Below are 14,400 nucleotides of genomic sequence, written 5' to 3'. Positions count from 1 at the left end.
CCTAACACAGCGCATGTAGGTTATGAAATTGGATGTTATTTTGTACTACGTTATGTGTCTCTTGGTGCACCGTTTTCGTTGCATACCTATGGAACGCAAACAGCGCATGCGTTACATTTAAAAAAAAAATGACTGAGCATGTGCATCACACATAATGCAGCAAATGTATTGCTAAACGCACAGCATGCAGAACTTTATAAATATTGCTACACGTTACACACAACGCAACATGTGCACTGTGAATGTCGCACAGACTTTGCATTGCTGTGCGTTAGTCTGCGTTGGAACATTTTCTAACATGCTACTTTAACGTCGCACTGTGAGGCCTGGAACCCACTGAAAACCGCAAACGCAAAACGCAACCGCTAGCGTTTTGTCTGAGCGGTTTGCAAGCGGATTCATGCGCGTTTTTGGTCGTGTTTTGCAACATTGTATTTTTTTCCCCAGCGGGTGCCTAGCGTTTTGCGTTTTGCGTTTTTATCCTGATTGGTCCTGTGAATTATTTTTCATTTTGTTACAGTGTGCTGAACCGCAAAACGCTAGCAAAACCGCTCAGTTTAGGTTTTGCTGAGCGTTTCCGCTAGCGGTTCAATACTTTACATTGAAGCGCTAACGCTCCCAAAATGCTGCATGTCCTGCGTTTGCGTTTCTGAGAAACGCAAACGCTCCTGTGGAAGTTGCCCCATCCATTAACATTAGCCCAGCATTTTGGCAAACTGCTAGCGTATCGCAGTGCTGCCAAAACGCTGCCAAAAGCGCTCCTGTGGGTTCCAGCCCTGAAAGAGGCCTTAAAATAATACCAGTTGCCTGACTCTCCTGCTGATCTTGTGTCTCTAATACTTTTAGCCACAGTCCCTCAACAAGCATGCAGATCAGATGCTCTGGCTGAAGTCAGAATGGATTAGCTGTATGCTTGTTTCAGGTGTGTGATTCAGCCACTGCTGCAGCCAAAGAGAGCAGCAGGACTGACAAGCAACTGGTATTGTTTAAAAGGAAACATCCACATCCCTTCAGTTTAGGCTTTAAGAAACACTATCAAACCAAGTGTTCTAAAATGACAATGTAAAAAATAATGTCTAAGTAACTGTGTAAACATTTTCCTACTTTTCTTGTTAAATATCAGAGGAAAAAGCTTTAATTCATTGTGTGTAGATTTTAATTACGTTTGGAATGTCTCATTTGCAAAGGTATGAATCTCTGCAGTCTGACCCGCTAAGAACAGTGTGATATTGAAGCAGAGTTATATGAAAAGTCTGTCAGGTGTCAGGTTTCACACACACAATTGCAAATGTTTATGATGCACATGAGATACATTTCCTCTGCAGAGAGCTCAATCAGAGACAGGCATATAATCTATTCTTACGTATTCTGTTTGGTTTTCGTTTATATGTGTGATTACGTTTTTATTTTCAGATTCAGTTACAGAAGTTAGGACTGAAATATATGTCACCAGCTTTGGCCCAGTTTCAGACACAGACATGGTAAGTATCATTTTTGTCATGTGTCTCAATTATGAGAATATAATTTCTACAGGCATGTGATTGTTTTATTTTTACAAGCCTGAAAGTGTAATATATATATATATATATATATATATATATATATATATATATATATATATATATTTTAGTATTTATATAGCGCTGACATATTACGCAGCGCTGTACAGTGTATATATATATATCTTGTCACTAACTGTCCCTCAAAGGAGCTCACAATCTAATCCCTACCATTGCCATATGTCTATATTATGTAGTATAAGTACTGTAGTCTAGGGCCAATTTTTTTTTTTAGGGGGAGCCAATTAACTTCTCCGTATGTTTTTGGAATGTGGGAGGAAACCGGAGTGCCCGGAGGAAACCCACGCAGACACGGAGAGAACATACAAACTCTTTGCAGATAGTGCCCTGGCTGGGACTCGATATATATACAGTGGTGTGAAAAACTATTTGCCCCCTTCCTGATTTCTTATTCTTTTGCATGTTTGTCACACTTAAATGTTTCTGCTCATCAAAAACCGTCAACTATTAGTCAAAGATAACATAATTGAACACAAAATGCAGTTTTAAATGATGGTTTTTATTATTTAGTGAGAAAAAAACCCTCCAAATCTACATGGCCCTGTGAGAAAAAGTGATTGCCCCCCCTTGTTAAAAAATAACTTAACCTCCCTGGCGGTAACCCCGTGTGTGACACGGGGTAAGCCGCCGGAGGGTGCCGCTCAGGCCCTGCTGGGCCGATTTTCATAATTTTTTTTTTGCTGGACGCAGCTAGCACTTTGCTAGCTGCGCCAGCACTCTGATCGCCGCCGGCCCCTGCCCGATCGCCGCTATCTGCTGCGGCGCGGCCCCCCCCCCCCCAGACCCCAGCGCTGCCTGGCCAATCAGTGCCAGGCAGCGCCGAGGGGTGGCCCGGGACTCCCAATGACGTCCCGACGTCAGTGACGTCGGTGACGTCATCCCGCCCCGTCGCCATGGCGACGGGGGAAGCCCTCCAGGAAATCCCGTTCTATGAACGGGATTTCCTGATCGGAGATCGCCGAAGGCGATCGAAGCGGGCGGGGGGATGCCGCTCAGCAGCGGCTATCATGTAGCGAGCCCTCGGCTCGCTACATGATTAAAAAAAAAATTTTTTTTAAAAAAACTGCTGCGCTCCCTCCTGGCGGTATTTTTCATACCGCCAAGGAGGTTAACTGTGGTTTATCACACCTGAGTTCAATTTCTGTAGTCACCCCCAGGCCTGATTACTGCCACACATGTTTCAATCAAGATATCATTTAAATAGGAGCTATCTGACACAGAGAGGTAGACCAAAAGCACCTCAAAAGCTAGACATCATGCCAAGATCCAAAGAAATTCAGGAACAAATGAGAACAAAAGTACTGTAATTGAGATCTATCAGTCTGGTAAAGGTTATAAAGCCATTTCTAAAGCTTTGGGACTCCAGCGAACCACAGTGAGAGCCATTATCCACAAATGGCAAAAACATGGAACAGTGATGAACCTTCCCAGGAGTGGCTGGCCGACCAAAATTACCCCAATAGCGCAGAGAAAACTCATCCGAGAGGCCACAAAAGACCCCAGGACAACATCTAAAGAACTGCAGGCCTCACTTGCCTCAATTAAGGTAATTGTTCACGACTCCAACATAAGAAAGAGACTGGGCAAAAACGGTCTGCATGGCAGATATCCAAGGCGCAAACCACTTTTAAGCAAAAAGAACATTAAGGCTTGTCTCAATTTTGCTAAAAAAAAACATCTCAATAATTGGCAAGACTTTTGGGAAAATACCTTGTGGACCGACGAGACAAAAGTTGAACTTTTTAGAAGGTGCGTGTCCCGTTACATCTGGCGTAGAAGTAACACAGCATTTCAGCAAAAGCACATCATACCAACAGTAAAATATGGTGGTGGTAGTGTGATGGTCTGGGGTTGTTTTGCTGCTTCAGGACCTGGAAGGCTTGCTGTGATAGATGGAACCATGAATTCTACTGTCTACCAAAAAATCCTGAACGAGAATGTCCGGCCATCTGTTCGTCAACTCAAGCTGAAGCGATCTTGGGTGCTGCAGCAGGACAATGACCCAAAACACACCAGCAAATCCACCTCTGAATGGCTGAAGAAAAACAAAATGAAGACTTTGGAGTGGCCTAGTCAAAGTCCTGACCTGAATCCTATTGAGATGTTGTGGCATGACCTTAAAAAGGCGGTTCATGCTAGAAAACCCTCAAATAAAGCTGAATTACAACAATTCTGCAAAGATGAGTGGGCCAAAATTCCTCCAGAGCGCTGTAAAAGACTCCTTGCAAGTTATCGCAAACGCTTGATTGCAGTTATTGCTGCTAAGGGTGGCACAACCAGTTATTAGGTTCAGGGGGCAATTTCTTTTTCACACAGGGCCATGTAGGTTTTGAGTTTTTTTTCTCACTAAATAATAAAAAACATAATTTAAAAATGCATTTTGTGTTCAATTATGTTATCTTTGACTAATAGTTAACGGTTTTTGATGAGCAGAAACATTTAAAGGGATACTGTAGGGGGGTCGGGGGAAAATGAGCTGAACTTACCCGGGGCTTCTAATAGTCCCCCGCAGACATCCTGTGTTGGCGCAGCCACTCCCCAATGCTTCGGCCCCGCCTCTGGTTCACTTCTGGAATTTCTGACTTTAAAGTCAGAAAACCACTGCGCCTGCGTTGCCGTGTCCTCGCTCCCGCTAATGTCACCAGGCGTGTACTGCGCAGACACAGACCATACTGGGCCTGCGCTGTGCGCTCTTGATGACATCAGCGGGATCGAGGACACGGCAACGCAGGCGCAGTGGTTTTCTGACTTTAAAGTCAGAAATTCCAGAAATGAACCGGAGGCGGGACCGGAGCATCGGTGAGTGGCTGCACGGGCACAGGATGTCTGCGGGGGACCATTAGAAGCCCCGGGTAAGTTCAGCTCATTTTCCCCCGACCCCCCTACAGTATCCCTTTAAGTGTGACAAACATGCAAAAGAATAAGAAATCAGGAAGGGGGCAAATAGTTTTTCACACCACTGTATATATTCAAAATCAATTCCTCTGCAAACCCCTGTGTCTCCTTCCCTAATGTCTCCAACCCACTAACTAACCTCTAGATTGTAAGCTCGCAAGGGCAGGGACCTCCTCCATACAATGTACAGTATGTATTTGTATTGCTGGATGTCCTGATGCCTCATGTATCTATGCTCCTTGCTATCTGTTTTGTTCTATGTGCAGCACTACGGAAGATGTGTCACTAAGCTGCTTTTTCTACGACTAAGGACCCGGTAGGGTCAGAAACGCGTCAGCTTGCATGCTGCCCTATTTTTGCTATTTTATGATGGTTCAATAAAAAGGATTTGGTTTTATTCCATGTGATGTGTGTGGAGAAATCTTTTGAACATTTCTACTGCTTTTACGTATGGATGTCTGCATGTATCATTAGATAGTTTACAAAGCCAGTGTGCTCAGAGTGAGCTATGAGCAGGACCGAATATACACTTCAGGAGCTTGTAGGCACAGAGATTCTAGTGCCCTAGGCGCTGCCCCTGAACACAGGCCACAAACCCAATCCCGGCCCTTATTTTCTTATATCACATAAAGAGCTAAATGTACATGAACCAAGCAGCGTTGTAATTCAAAGAGTGTGCCTGCTCAGCAAAATCTTGCATAAGGCCCCTTCTACTTTAATAATAACAAAAATTATCATAATTATATATATGGCCATAGTTACCTTACAAAACAGGCTACACACAATCTGAGACAGAGCTACACACGATCGGGGGGCTACACACAACTAAGTCATCCCCTTACATTACCTCAGGCCCATCCCTCCCAGGTGGCAAATGGCAGTGTGTGTGGCCAGAGTGCACAGCTGATCTGTGCTGCAGCTGGTGCGGTGCAGGGACTAAAAGGGAAGAGGATGCAATACCCACAACACCCACAATGCTACTCTCACTTTCACAGGAGGCACTGATTAAGCCTCGGATCTTTGCCCCTAACAACGTGCCTGTGGCTGCAAGACTGGAGCCCGGTGGTGAGTGACATCGCCCTGCTCTGCTAAGAGAGGGGACATTCAGGAAGGAAGGGAGGGTTGTCGCCTCCACCACATAAGGCACCTATAGGCATGCGCCTAGAGTGCCTTATGGTAATTACGGTCCTGGCTATGAGGCAAAAATCCTGATATGTCAATTATGCATATAGCAACCAAAGACAAGGTTTGTACAGGTCTTGTTTGTGATTTTATATTGGTCACTCAGTGTTACTTGTAAAGACAGAAAAAAAAAGTTTTGGAGGCGCACAGGAAATAATACATCATGCTGTTTTAATTACTTTACCCACAGGTATCTCACAGATCCGCTAGCTGTGCACTTGCACCAGTAACTTAACTCCTATGTTATGACTAGGGATACAGCTTCAACAAATCGGACATGTGTTTATTAGATGTTCCCAATCAAGGGCCATGTAATACTATTATAGACAAACTATGCTCTTTAGCAAGCACACACACAGCAACAAATTATCTTGAATAATGACAGAACAGCTGGGAATGATTTGAAGAATTTCTCCATTGGGTGTGTACAGACAACTGCATTTGCACACCTGCTATTTTACTAACCTTTTGGCAGTCCTTTCTACAATCTGATATGAACAAACACTGGGATTAACCAATCCCTGGTGGCCCCTAAACGTAGTACTGTGTCCAGTCATTTTTCTATGATGGTATGATCATCTCAAGCTATACCATCATCTTGAGGGATAGTCTGCGCCCTGTGTGATTTTCGTTCAGGTGCACTTGCTCACTCAGTGTATGAAACCTCAAGGCCATGACTAATCACATACTCAGTACATAGATGTACATTTTGGGGCCAATAGGGATTGGTTAATCCCAGTGTTTGTGCTTGTCTATACCACAGTCTAGTTTTCTTGTGTTTGTTTACAATCTAATATGACCAAGGTGAGGTTTGGAAACCTTTGATACGTAATAGCAATATGTTTTAAAAATGAAGACTAGGTTTGCCTGTCCACTTACATTGTTTGGCGTCCTCTACTGTTCTGAAATAGTGAAGTATTAGGCAGGGATCACACTTAAAATTTGCTGTTATGTGAAATCGAACGTAAAAAGGCAACTAATACATCCCTATTAGCCTGCTGCATTTTCAAGACACCTCTACGATTGTGTATAGCGTTTACACCATGCACAACGCATGTGATTTCTGGCTGCCTAAAATAACAAACATGCCTGCATTCAGTTGCAGACAAATGCAAATATTGTTCTGAAAATTGCTTGCAAGGAATCACCTGTGTTTCCCACAGACATAAGTGTGATCCCTCTCTTAGACTTCTTCTACCTCCCTTGTACATCCTTCTTTCTTTTATGCTGCCACACAACTCACTGCAGCTCCATTTTATTTGTTCCTAGTACCTTCAGGCATCTTTCTACAAGCTGCAGATTTGGTACATGTATTGCTGGTATCTCTTCCTCTCCTCCCTTTCTCATCTGTAGCTATCTTTTGTGGCTCATTGTGCTTCGTTTTGCTCTCTGTTTCTCTACTGCTGCTCTCCTATTTACAATTTTGATCAATTATCTCTTCCCAATACCTCCTTTTCATCTAGTACAACAACAACAATAACAAATAACATTTTGTAAAGCGCTTTTCTCCCGTAGGACTCAAAGCGCATAAGCATGGCTCAGACAAATAATTGGTTGATTGGTAAGTCGTGGAACAGAGGAAGAATTCTACAAGTCTGGAAATGCCAGGCTAAACAGGTGGCTTTTCAATCTTGATTTGAATAACTCCAGGGATGGGGCTGTCTTTACTGAGTGTGATAGGGAGTTCCAAAGAGTAGGGGCAGCATGACAGAAAACTCTGTCTGCAAAGGTTTTGAGGTCCACTCTGGGAGTGACCAAGTTTATAGATCCTGCTGATCTGAGGTTGCGAGAGGTGTAGTGCAGCTTCAGCAAGTCCTTCATGTATCCAGGGCCCAAATTGTGCAGTGATTTGAATGTCAGCAGTCCGATCTTGAAGCGTATTCTCCATTCTACTGGTAGCCAGTGCAGTGAGCGAAGGATCGGTGTAATGTGACAGTGGCGAGGCTGATTTGTTAGCAATCTGGCAGCAGCATTCTGCACTAACTGTAGGTGGAGCAGGTCCTTTTTGGGGAGGCCTGCATAAAGGGCATTGCAGTAGTGAAGGCATTAACTAGGGTTGGAAGATCCTCTGGGGGAATCAGATGTTTAATTTTTGCAATGTTCTTCAGATGGAAGTAGGAAGATTTGACTACGGCCTAAATTTGGTTTCTGAAACTCAATTCCTCATCGATTAGCACACCGAGTGTGAGGAATCGCAGGGAAGCAGCCGCCTCTTCTCAGCGTGAGGCGGCTGCTTCCGTGAAGGGCATGGCGGAGCGCGGAAGAACAGCCGCCTCCACTCAGCGTGAGGCGGCTGCTTCCGTGAAGGGCATGGCGGAACACGGAGAAACCGCCGCGTCTGACGCTGAGCGCGCATGGCCCTGTCACGGATACACCGCAGAGCGGTGATGGTGTGGCTGGGACTCGTGTTCCACCAAGATTCAGAATGACGCGCGTGCGCGGAGAGAGGCAGAACTTATATGGCAGCCAGAAGTAGGTCAGCTGACAAAGCTGGTCAGCTGACAATTCAGAGTCCTCTCATTGGTCCAGTACTTGGGGAGGTGCTGGAGAGTAGCTGTGTATATATACTGCCGGCTGTTCAGTTGCTGGTTGTCTGGCGTTGCGATCACATAGTGGTAGCACTCAGACCTGAGTCAGATCCTAAAGTGTGCCGGGACCAGCTGGAGCTGTAATCCTACACTTAGATTCTGTTGATAGTTTAAAGTACTAGTTTGATTGTGATTATCTGTTATGACTTTCTGCCTGCCTGACTATTCTCCTGAACTCTGATCCTGTACCTCGTAATTCTGATACTCTGTTGCCGAACCCCAGCTCGTTCTTAGACTCCGCATCTGCCTTCTGATTTTGTACCTCGATATCTCTGATACCCTGTTGCCGAACCCTGCCTGTACATTAGACTCCGCCTCTGCCTTCTGAATCTGCACCTTATCTGTCCGTGTGGTTACGACCTGGCTTGTCTGACCTCGAGAACCGACCTTACTGTTAGAGGTGGTTCCCAGTCCTGGTAGTGACACTCCCCCTTGAGTGTCACTCTCGTTCCTTCTCTCAGCCTGACTCCTTCCGAGAGAGTCTAGAAGGAATTGTGCCCAGTCCTCTGTATATTACTGTTTGCACCAAACACTCTTACTTCTCAGGTGACCAGAGGTTAGTTTATATATATGATTATCGGTGATACTGCAGATCATCTATAATCTGGTATATATCTGTATTCCCTGTGATACTGCAGATCACCGGTAATCAGATCCTCTCTCTGTGTTACACCGATCGTTACAGAACGCCAGACCCAAAAAAATACTAAATGGACGCACACACTGATCATTTGGGTGTACTTGCCGCTTCGGTGGACAACATCAATCAAGTACTGGGCACCCACAGAACCCTTATCGATGCCCTATCAGGGTCTGTACAAACCCTCCAGACATCAGTGGATCATGTGCGATCCCCTTCGAGCTCTGACATACGTATGCCGGTACCTGAAAGGTTTTCTGGCCACAGATCTGACTTCCGAAATTTTAGGAGTAGAGTGTTGCCCTATTTTGAGCTGAGACCCCAGTCTTTAGGAACGGAGACCCAGAGGGTCACATTTATTAAGACCCTATTGTCAGGCGATTCTCAGACATGGGCGTACAGTTTGCCCACTGAGGACACAGCCCTTACCTCTGTAGAGGAATTTTTCAAAGCCATGGCAGTAATTTATGACAACCCAGACCTTGCCGCGACCTCTGAGCGGAAGCTCAAGCTTTTGCGGCAAGGCAAAGGTCCGGTTGAAGATTATGCGGCTGAATTTAGAAGGTGGTCAGTCATGGCCAGGTGGGACATCTATGGCCTGTTGGATTGCTTTCTGTCTGGGTTGTCGGATGAGGTCTCCGACTTGATGTTGAGTCAGCCCGAGCCCAAAACAGTCGATGAGGCCATCTCATCGGCCATTCAAATCGACCGTAGACTACGCCATCAGAGACAGACTAAGGGCAGTCATCGTGTCAGGGTGACATCTTACGCGGCACCCCTAGTAACTTCATCTCCGTCTGTCTCGTCTTCTCCGGTCTTGCCTCCACCCGAGCCGATGCAGATCGGTCGGTCCAAACTGACCCAGGTGGAGCGAAGACGGAGAATGACTGAACAACTATGTCTGTATTGCGCGGAAGGGGGGCATAGGGTACGAAACTGCCCTAATAAACCGGGAAACGCTACCGCCTAGGAGTTGTAGGGGGTAACACCCTAGGCGCCCGTCTCATACCCCTAGAAGAAAAACGGTTGCTTTTTCCCTGTACTGTTACATGGGAGGATAAGACCGAGGCCACGGAAGCCTTTATTGATTCAGGTTCCGCGGCTAATTTTATGAACATTGAGTTTTCTAAGAGATTGGGAATTCTGCTCACAGCAGTGGAACCACCTGTTCAGGTTACGGCAGTGGATGATTCTCCTCTGCAGAGGAATCATCCGTTGTCCCAGACACCAGAGGTAGGAATCACTGTGGGGGTTTTGCACCGGGAGAAATTACAGTTTTTTGTGTTACACATGTCCACGTCCACCATTATTCTTGGTATGCCATGGCTATGCCTTCACTCTCCGCACATTGATTGGGCCACCGGCCAATTAATTTCCTGGTCAAATCATTGTTTTCAGCAATGTTTAGGGAAGGTGACTTTGGGCCAAACCAGGATTCAGGTGGAGGGGGTTCCAGAGCAGTATTCAGAGTACTCTGACGTATTTTGTCCCAAGGCAGCAGACAAGTTACTCCCACATCGCCCTTTCGACTGTCCCATCGATCTCCGTTCAGGTTGTATGCCCCCCCGGGGCCATTTGTACAATTTATCTGGGCCCGAAAAAGTGGCCATGCAGGAATACATCTGTGAAAATTTGGCCAAGGGTTTCATTCGCTCATCCCGGTCGCCTGCTGGGGCAGGTTTCTTTTTTGTTAAGAAAAAAGACGGAGGCCTGCGGCCCTGCATTGATTACCGGGGCCTGAATAAGATTACGGTGAAGAATCGCTATTCGCTGCCCCTGATAGATGACTTATTCACACAGGTCACCAATGCTAAAGTCTTTTCGAAATTAGACTTACGGGGTGCATACAACCTGATACGTATAAGAAAGGGCGATGAGTGGAAAACGGCCTTTAATACACCCGACGGGCATTACGAATACCTGGTGATGCCCTTCGGGTTATGTAATGCCCCAGCCGTTTTCCAAGAACTCATCAATGAGGTCTTCAGGGAGGTGTTGGGGAGATTCGTTCTTGTATATCTAGATGATATACTTATTTTCTCCAACAACCTCTCTGAGCACAGATCGCATGTAAAATTTGTATTGGATAAACTGAGACGGAACTCACTGTACGCCAAACTTGAGAAATGTATCTTCGAAGTAACCTCTGTCACCTTTCTGGGATACATTATCTCCACCTCAGGCCTGTCCATGGACCCTGCCAAGGTTTCCGCGGTTCTGGAATGGCCTCAGCCGGTTGGGTTGAAGTCGCTGCAGCGGTTTTTGGGCTTCGCAAATTATTACAGAGGGTTCATTAAAGGGTACTCCACTGTCATTGCACCCCTCACCAGTCTCACCAAAAAAGGGGCAGATACCATTCATTGGTCTCCTGAAGCTCTTCAGGCATTCTCCACCCTGAAAGATCTCTTCTGCTCTGCACCAATCCTCAGACACGTGGATACCTCATTCCCTTTCATTGTTGAAGTGGACGCTTCGGAGGTCGGGGTGGGGGCTGTGCTGTCTCAGCGGTCAGGCTTGCAGGGTCGGATGCACCCATGTGCCTACTTTTCTCGTAGGTTCTCTCCAGCAGAGAGAAACTACGATATAGGCAACAGGGAACTCCTGGCCATTAAATTGGCTTTTGAAGAGTGGCGACATTGGTTAGAGGGAGCAGAACATATGATCACAGTTTACACTGACCACAAGAACCTGGAATACATCGAGGGGGCTAAGAAGTTGAGTCCCTGTCAGACTCGATGGTCTGTGTTTTTCTCTCGATTCAGGTTTATTATTACGTATACTCCCGGGAGCAAGAATATTAAGGCAGATGCGTTGTCCAGGTGCTTTGAGTCAGAGACAGCACAGCCCTCCGTCCCTGAGAATATTTTTCCGCGGAAATTAGTGCTGGCTGCAACTGAGACTTGGGAAGACTGGAAGGAGACTTTAAGTCCCTTTCAGCAGGACATCCCAGAAGGGAAGCCTGAAGGGGTTATGTTCATTCCTCTGCCCTTCCGTCTCCAGGTCTTAGAGATGTTTCATGCGCACAAGAATGCTGGACATCCCGGAGCAGCCAGAACACAAGATCTTGTGGCCAGGTGTGCCTGGTGGCCTTCCCTGTCAGCAGATTGCAAGAAGTTTGTTAGGGAATGTGCAATATGTGCTAAAAGTAAACCCTCCCGGCTGGCACCTGTCGGTACTTTGCAGCCTTTGCCCGCCCCGAATGAACCATGGACCCATTTGTCCATGGATTTTGTGGGTGAGCTCCCCAGGTCTGAAGGCATGTTAGTCATCTGGGTGGTAGTCGACCGCTTCAGCAAGATGGCCCATTTCATGCCCTTGAAAGGACTCCCCTCGGCCCAGGAATTGGCCGACTTATTCATCGTCCACATTTTCCGGCTGCATGGCATTCCGGAAAACATAGTGTCAGATCGGGGAGTCCAATTCATCTCTAAATTCTGGAGGGCATTTTGCCACCAAATGGGCATGAAGCTGTCTTTCTCGTCAGGCTACCACCCACAGACAAATGGGCAGACTGAACGGGTCAATCAATCGTTGGAACAGTTTTTAAGATGTTACGTTGCAGAGGCACAGAATGACTGGGTAAAATTTCTGCCCTTCGCAGAATTCGCACAAAATAATTTGAAGAGTTCTTCTTCTGGATTTTCCCCATTCCAGATAGTGACAGGGAAATCGCCCAAGTTCTCCCCATTGCCAGTGGCCTCCACTCCGTTTCCAGCTCTGGAGGCCTGGCAGAGGTCATTTAAGGACACTTGGTGGACCGTGAAAAATAATTCGGAAAAGGCATTTCGGAGTCAAAAGGGTCAAGCTGACAAGAGACGTTCTTTGGAGTGGAGGTTCCAGCCAGGAGACTTGGTTTGGGTGTCCACACGTCACTTGACCCTGAGACAACCCTCAGACAAGCTTGGTCCCAGGTTTGTGGGTCCGTTCCCGGTAGCGAAAAAGATCAACAACGTTACTTATACCGTTATTCTTCCCGCCAGCATGCGTGGGGTAAGGTCATTTCACGTATCCCTGCTCAAACCAGCAGTCCATGTGGGTCCCACTCCTCCTCCTCCTGTCATGGTGGATAGTCAACCTGAGTTTGAAGTAGAGAAAATTTTGGACTCACGCATAGTGCAGAACTCGGTACAATATCTAGTGCACTGGAAGGGGTATGGTATTGAGGAAAGAATGTGGGTACCTGAGGGCCGCATGCATGCTGATGATTTGAAGAGGGAGTTTCACACGTTACATCCAGAAAAGCCTAGAAGGAGCTGTCTGGAGTCCACTCCTCGGGGGGGGGGGGGGGGGGGGGGGGTACTGTGAGGAATCGCAGGGAAGCAGCCGCCTCTTCTCAGCGTGAGGCGGCTGCTTCCGTGAAGGGCATGGCGGAGCGCGGAAGAACAGCCGCTTCCACTCAGCGTGAGGCGGCTGCTTCCGTGAAGGGCATGGCCCTGTCACGGATACACCGCAGAGCGGTGATGGTGTGGCTGGGACTCGTGGTCCACCAAGATTCAGAATGACGCGCGTGCGCGCAGAGAGGCAGAACTTATATGGCAGCCAGAAGTAGGTCAGCTGACCAAGCTGGTCAGCTGACAATTCAGAGTCCTCTCATTGGTCCAGCACTTGGGGAGGTGCTGGAGAGTAGCTGTGTATATATACTGCCGGCTGTTCAGTTGCTGGTTGTCTGGCGTTGCGATCACATAGTGGTAGCACTCAGACCTGAGTCAGATCCTAAAGTGTGCCGGGACCAGCTGGAGCTGTAATCCTACACTTAGTTAGATTCTGTTGATAGTTTAAAGTACTAGTTTGATTATGATTATCTGTTATGACTTTCTGCCTGCCTGACTATTCTCCTGAACTCTGATCCTGTACCTCGTAATTCTGATACTCTGTTGCCGAACCCCGGCTCGTTCTTAGACTCTGCATCTGCTTCTGATTTTGTACCTCGATATCTCTGATACCCTGTTGCCGAACCCTGCCTGTACTTTAGACTCTGCCTCTGCCTTCTGAATCTGCACCTTATCTGTCCGTGTGGTTACGACCTGGCTTGTCCGACCTCGAGAACCGACCTTACTGTTAGAGGCGGTTCCCAGTCCTGGTAGTGACACCCCCCTTGAGTGTCACTCTCGTTCCTTCTCTCAGCCTGCCTCCTCCCGAGAGAGTCTAGAAGGAATTGTGCAGGACTCCTTACTGTTCTGAGGCCCAGTCCTCTGTATATTACTGTTTGCACCAAACACTCTTACTTCTCAGGTGACCAGAGGTTAGTTTATATATCTGATTATCGTTGATACTGCAGATCATCTATAATCTGGTATATATCTGTATTCCCTGTGATACTGCAGATCACCGGTAATCAGATCCTCTCTCTGTGTTACACCGATTGTTACACCAAGGCTGTGCACAAGGTTGGAGCTGTTTATGTCTGAATTCCCTATCCTGATTGGTGTTGATTTAGGATAGAGCTGTTTTGATGGCAAGCGCTGGCTTTGGACAACAAGGACCTCAGTTTTGTCAGCATTCAGTTTTAACCAGT

General features: G+C 46.8%; 1 protein-coding gene across 2 annotated transcripts in view; it reads left to right on the top strand.

The window, feature by feature from the left end:
- GABRA3 (gamma-aminobutyric acid type A receptor subunit alpha3) overlaps nucleotides 1–14,400 on the top strand; it is a 258,307-nt gene that overhangs the window by 175,024 nt on the left and 68,883 nt on the right. For both annotated transcript variants that reach the window (XM_068249708.1, XM_068249709.1), the window contains exon 4: nucleotides 1,414–1,481. In XM_068249708.1, the coding sequence (XP_068105809.1) occupies nucleotides 1,414–1,481 (68 nt within the window). The remainder of the gene's footprint in view (nucleotides 1–1,413; nucleotides 1,482–14,400) is intronic.

Source organism: Hyperolius riggenbachi, chromosome 8 (assembly GCF_040937935.1).
Source record: "Hyperolius riggenbachi isolate aHypRig1 chromosome 8, aHypRig1.pri, whole genome shotgun sequence".
NCBI classification, from domain to species: domain Eukaryota; kingdom Metazoa; phylum Chordata; class Amphibia; order Anura; family Hyperoliidae; genus Hyperolius; species Hyperolius riggenbachi.
The sequence above is the reverse complement of the archived record's forward strand: the minus strand, read 5'-3'. Positions and strand labels throughout refer to the sequence as shown.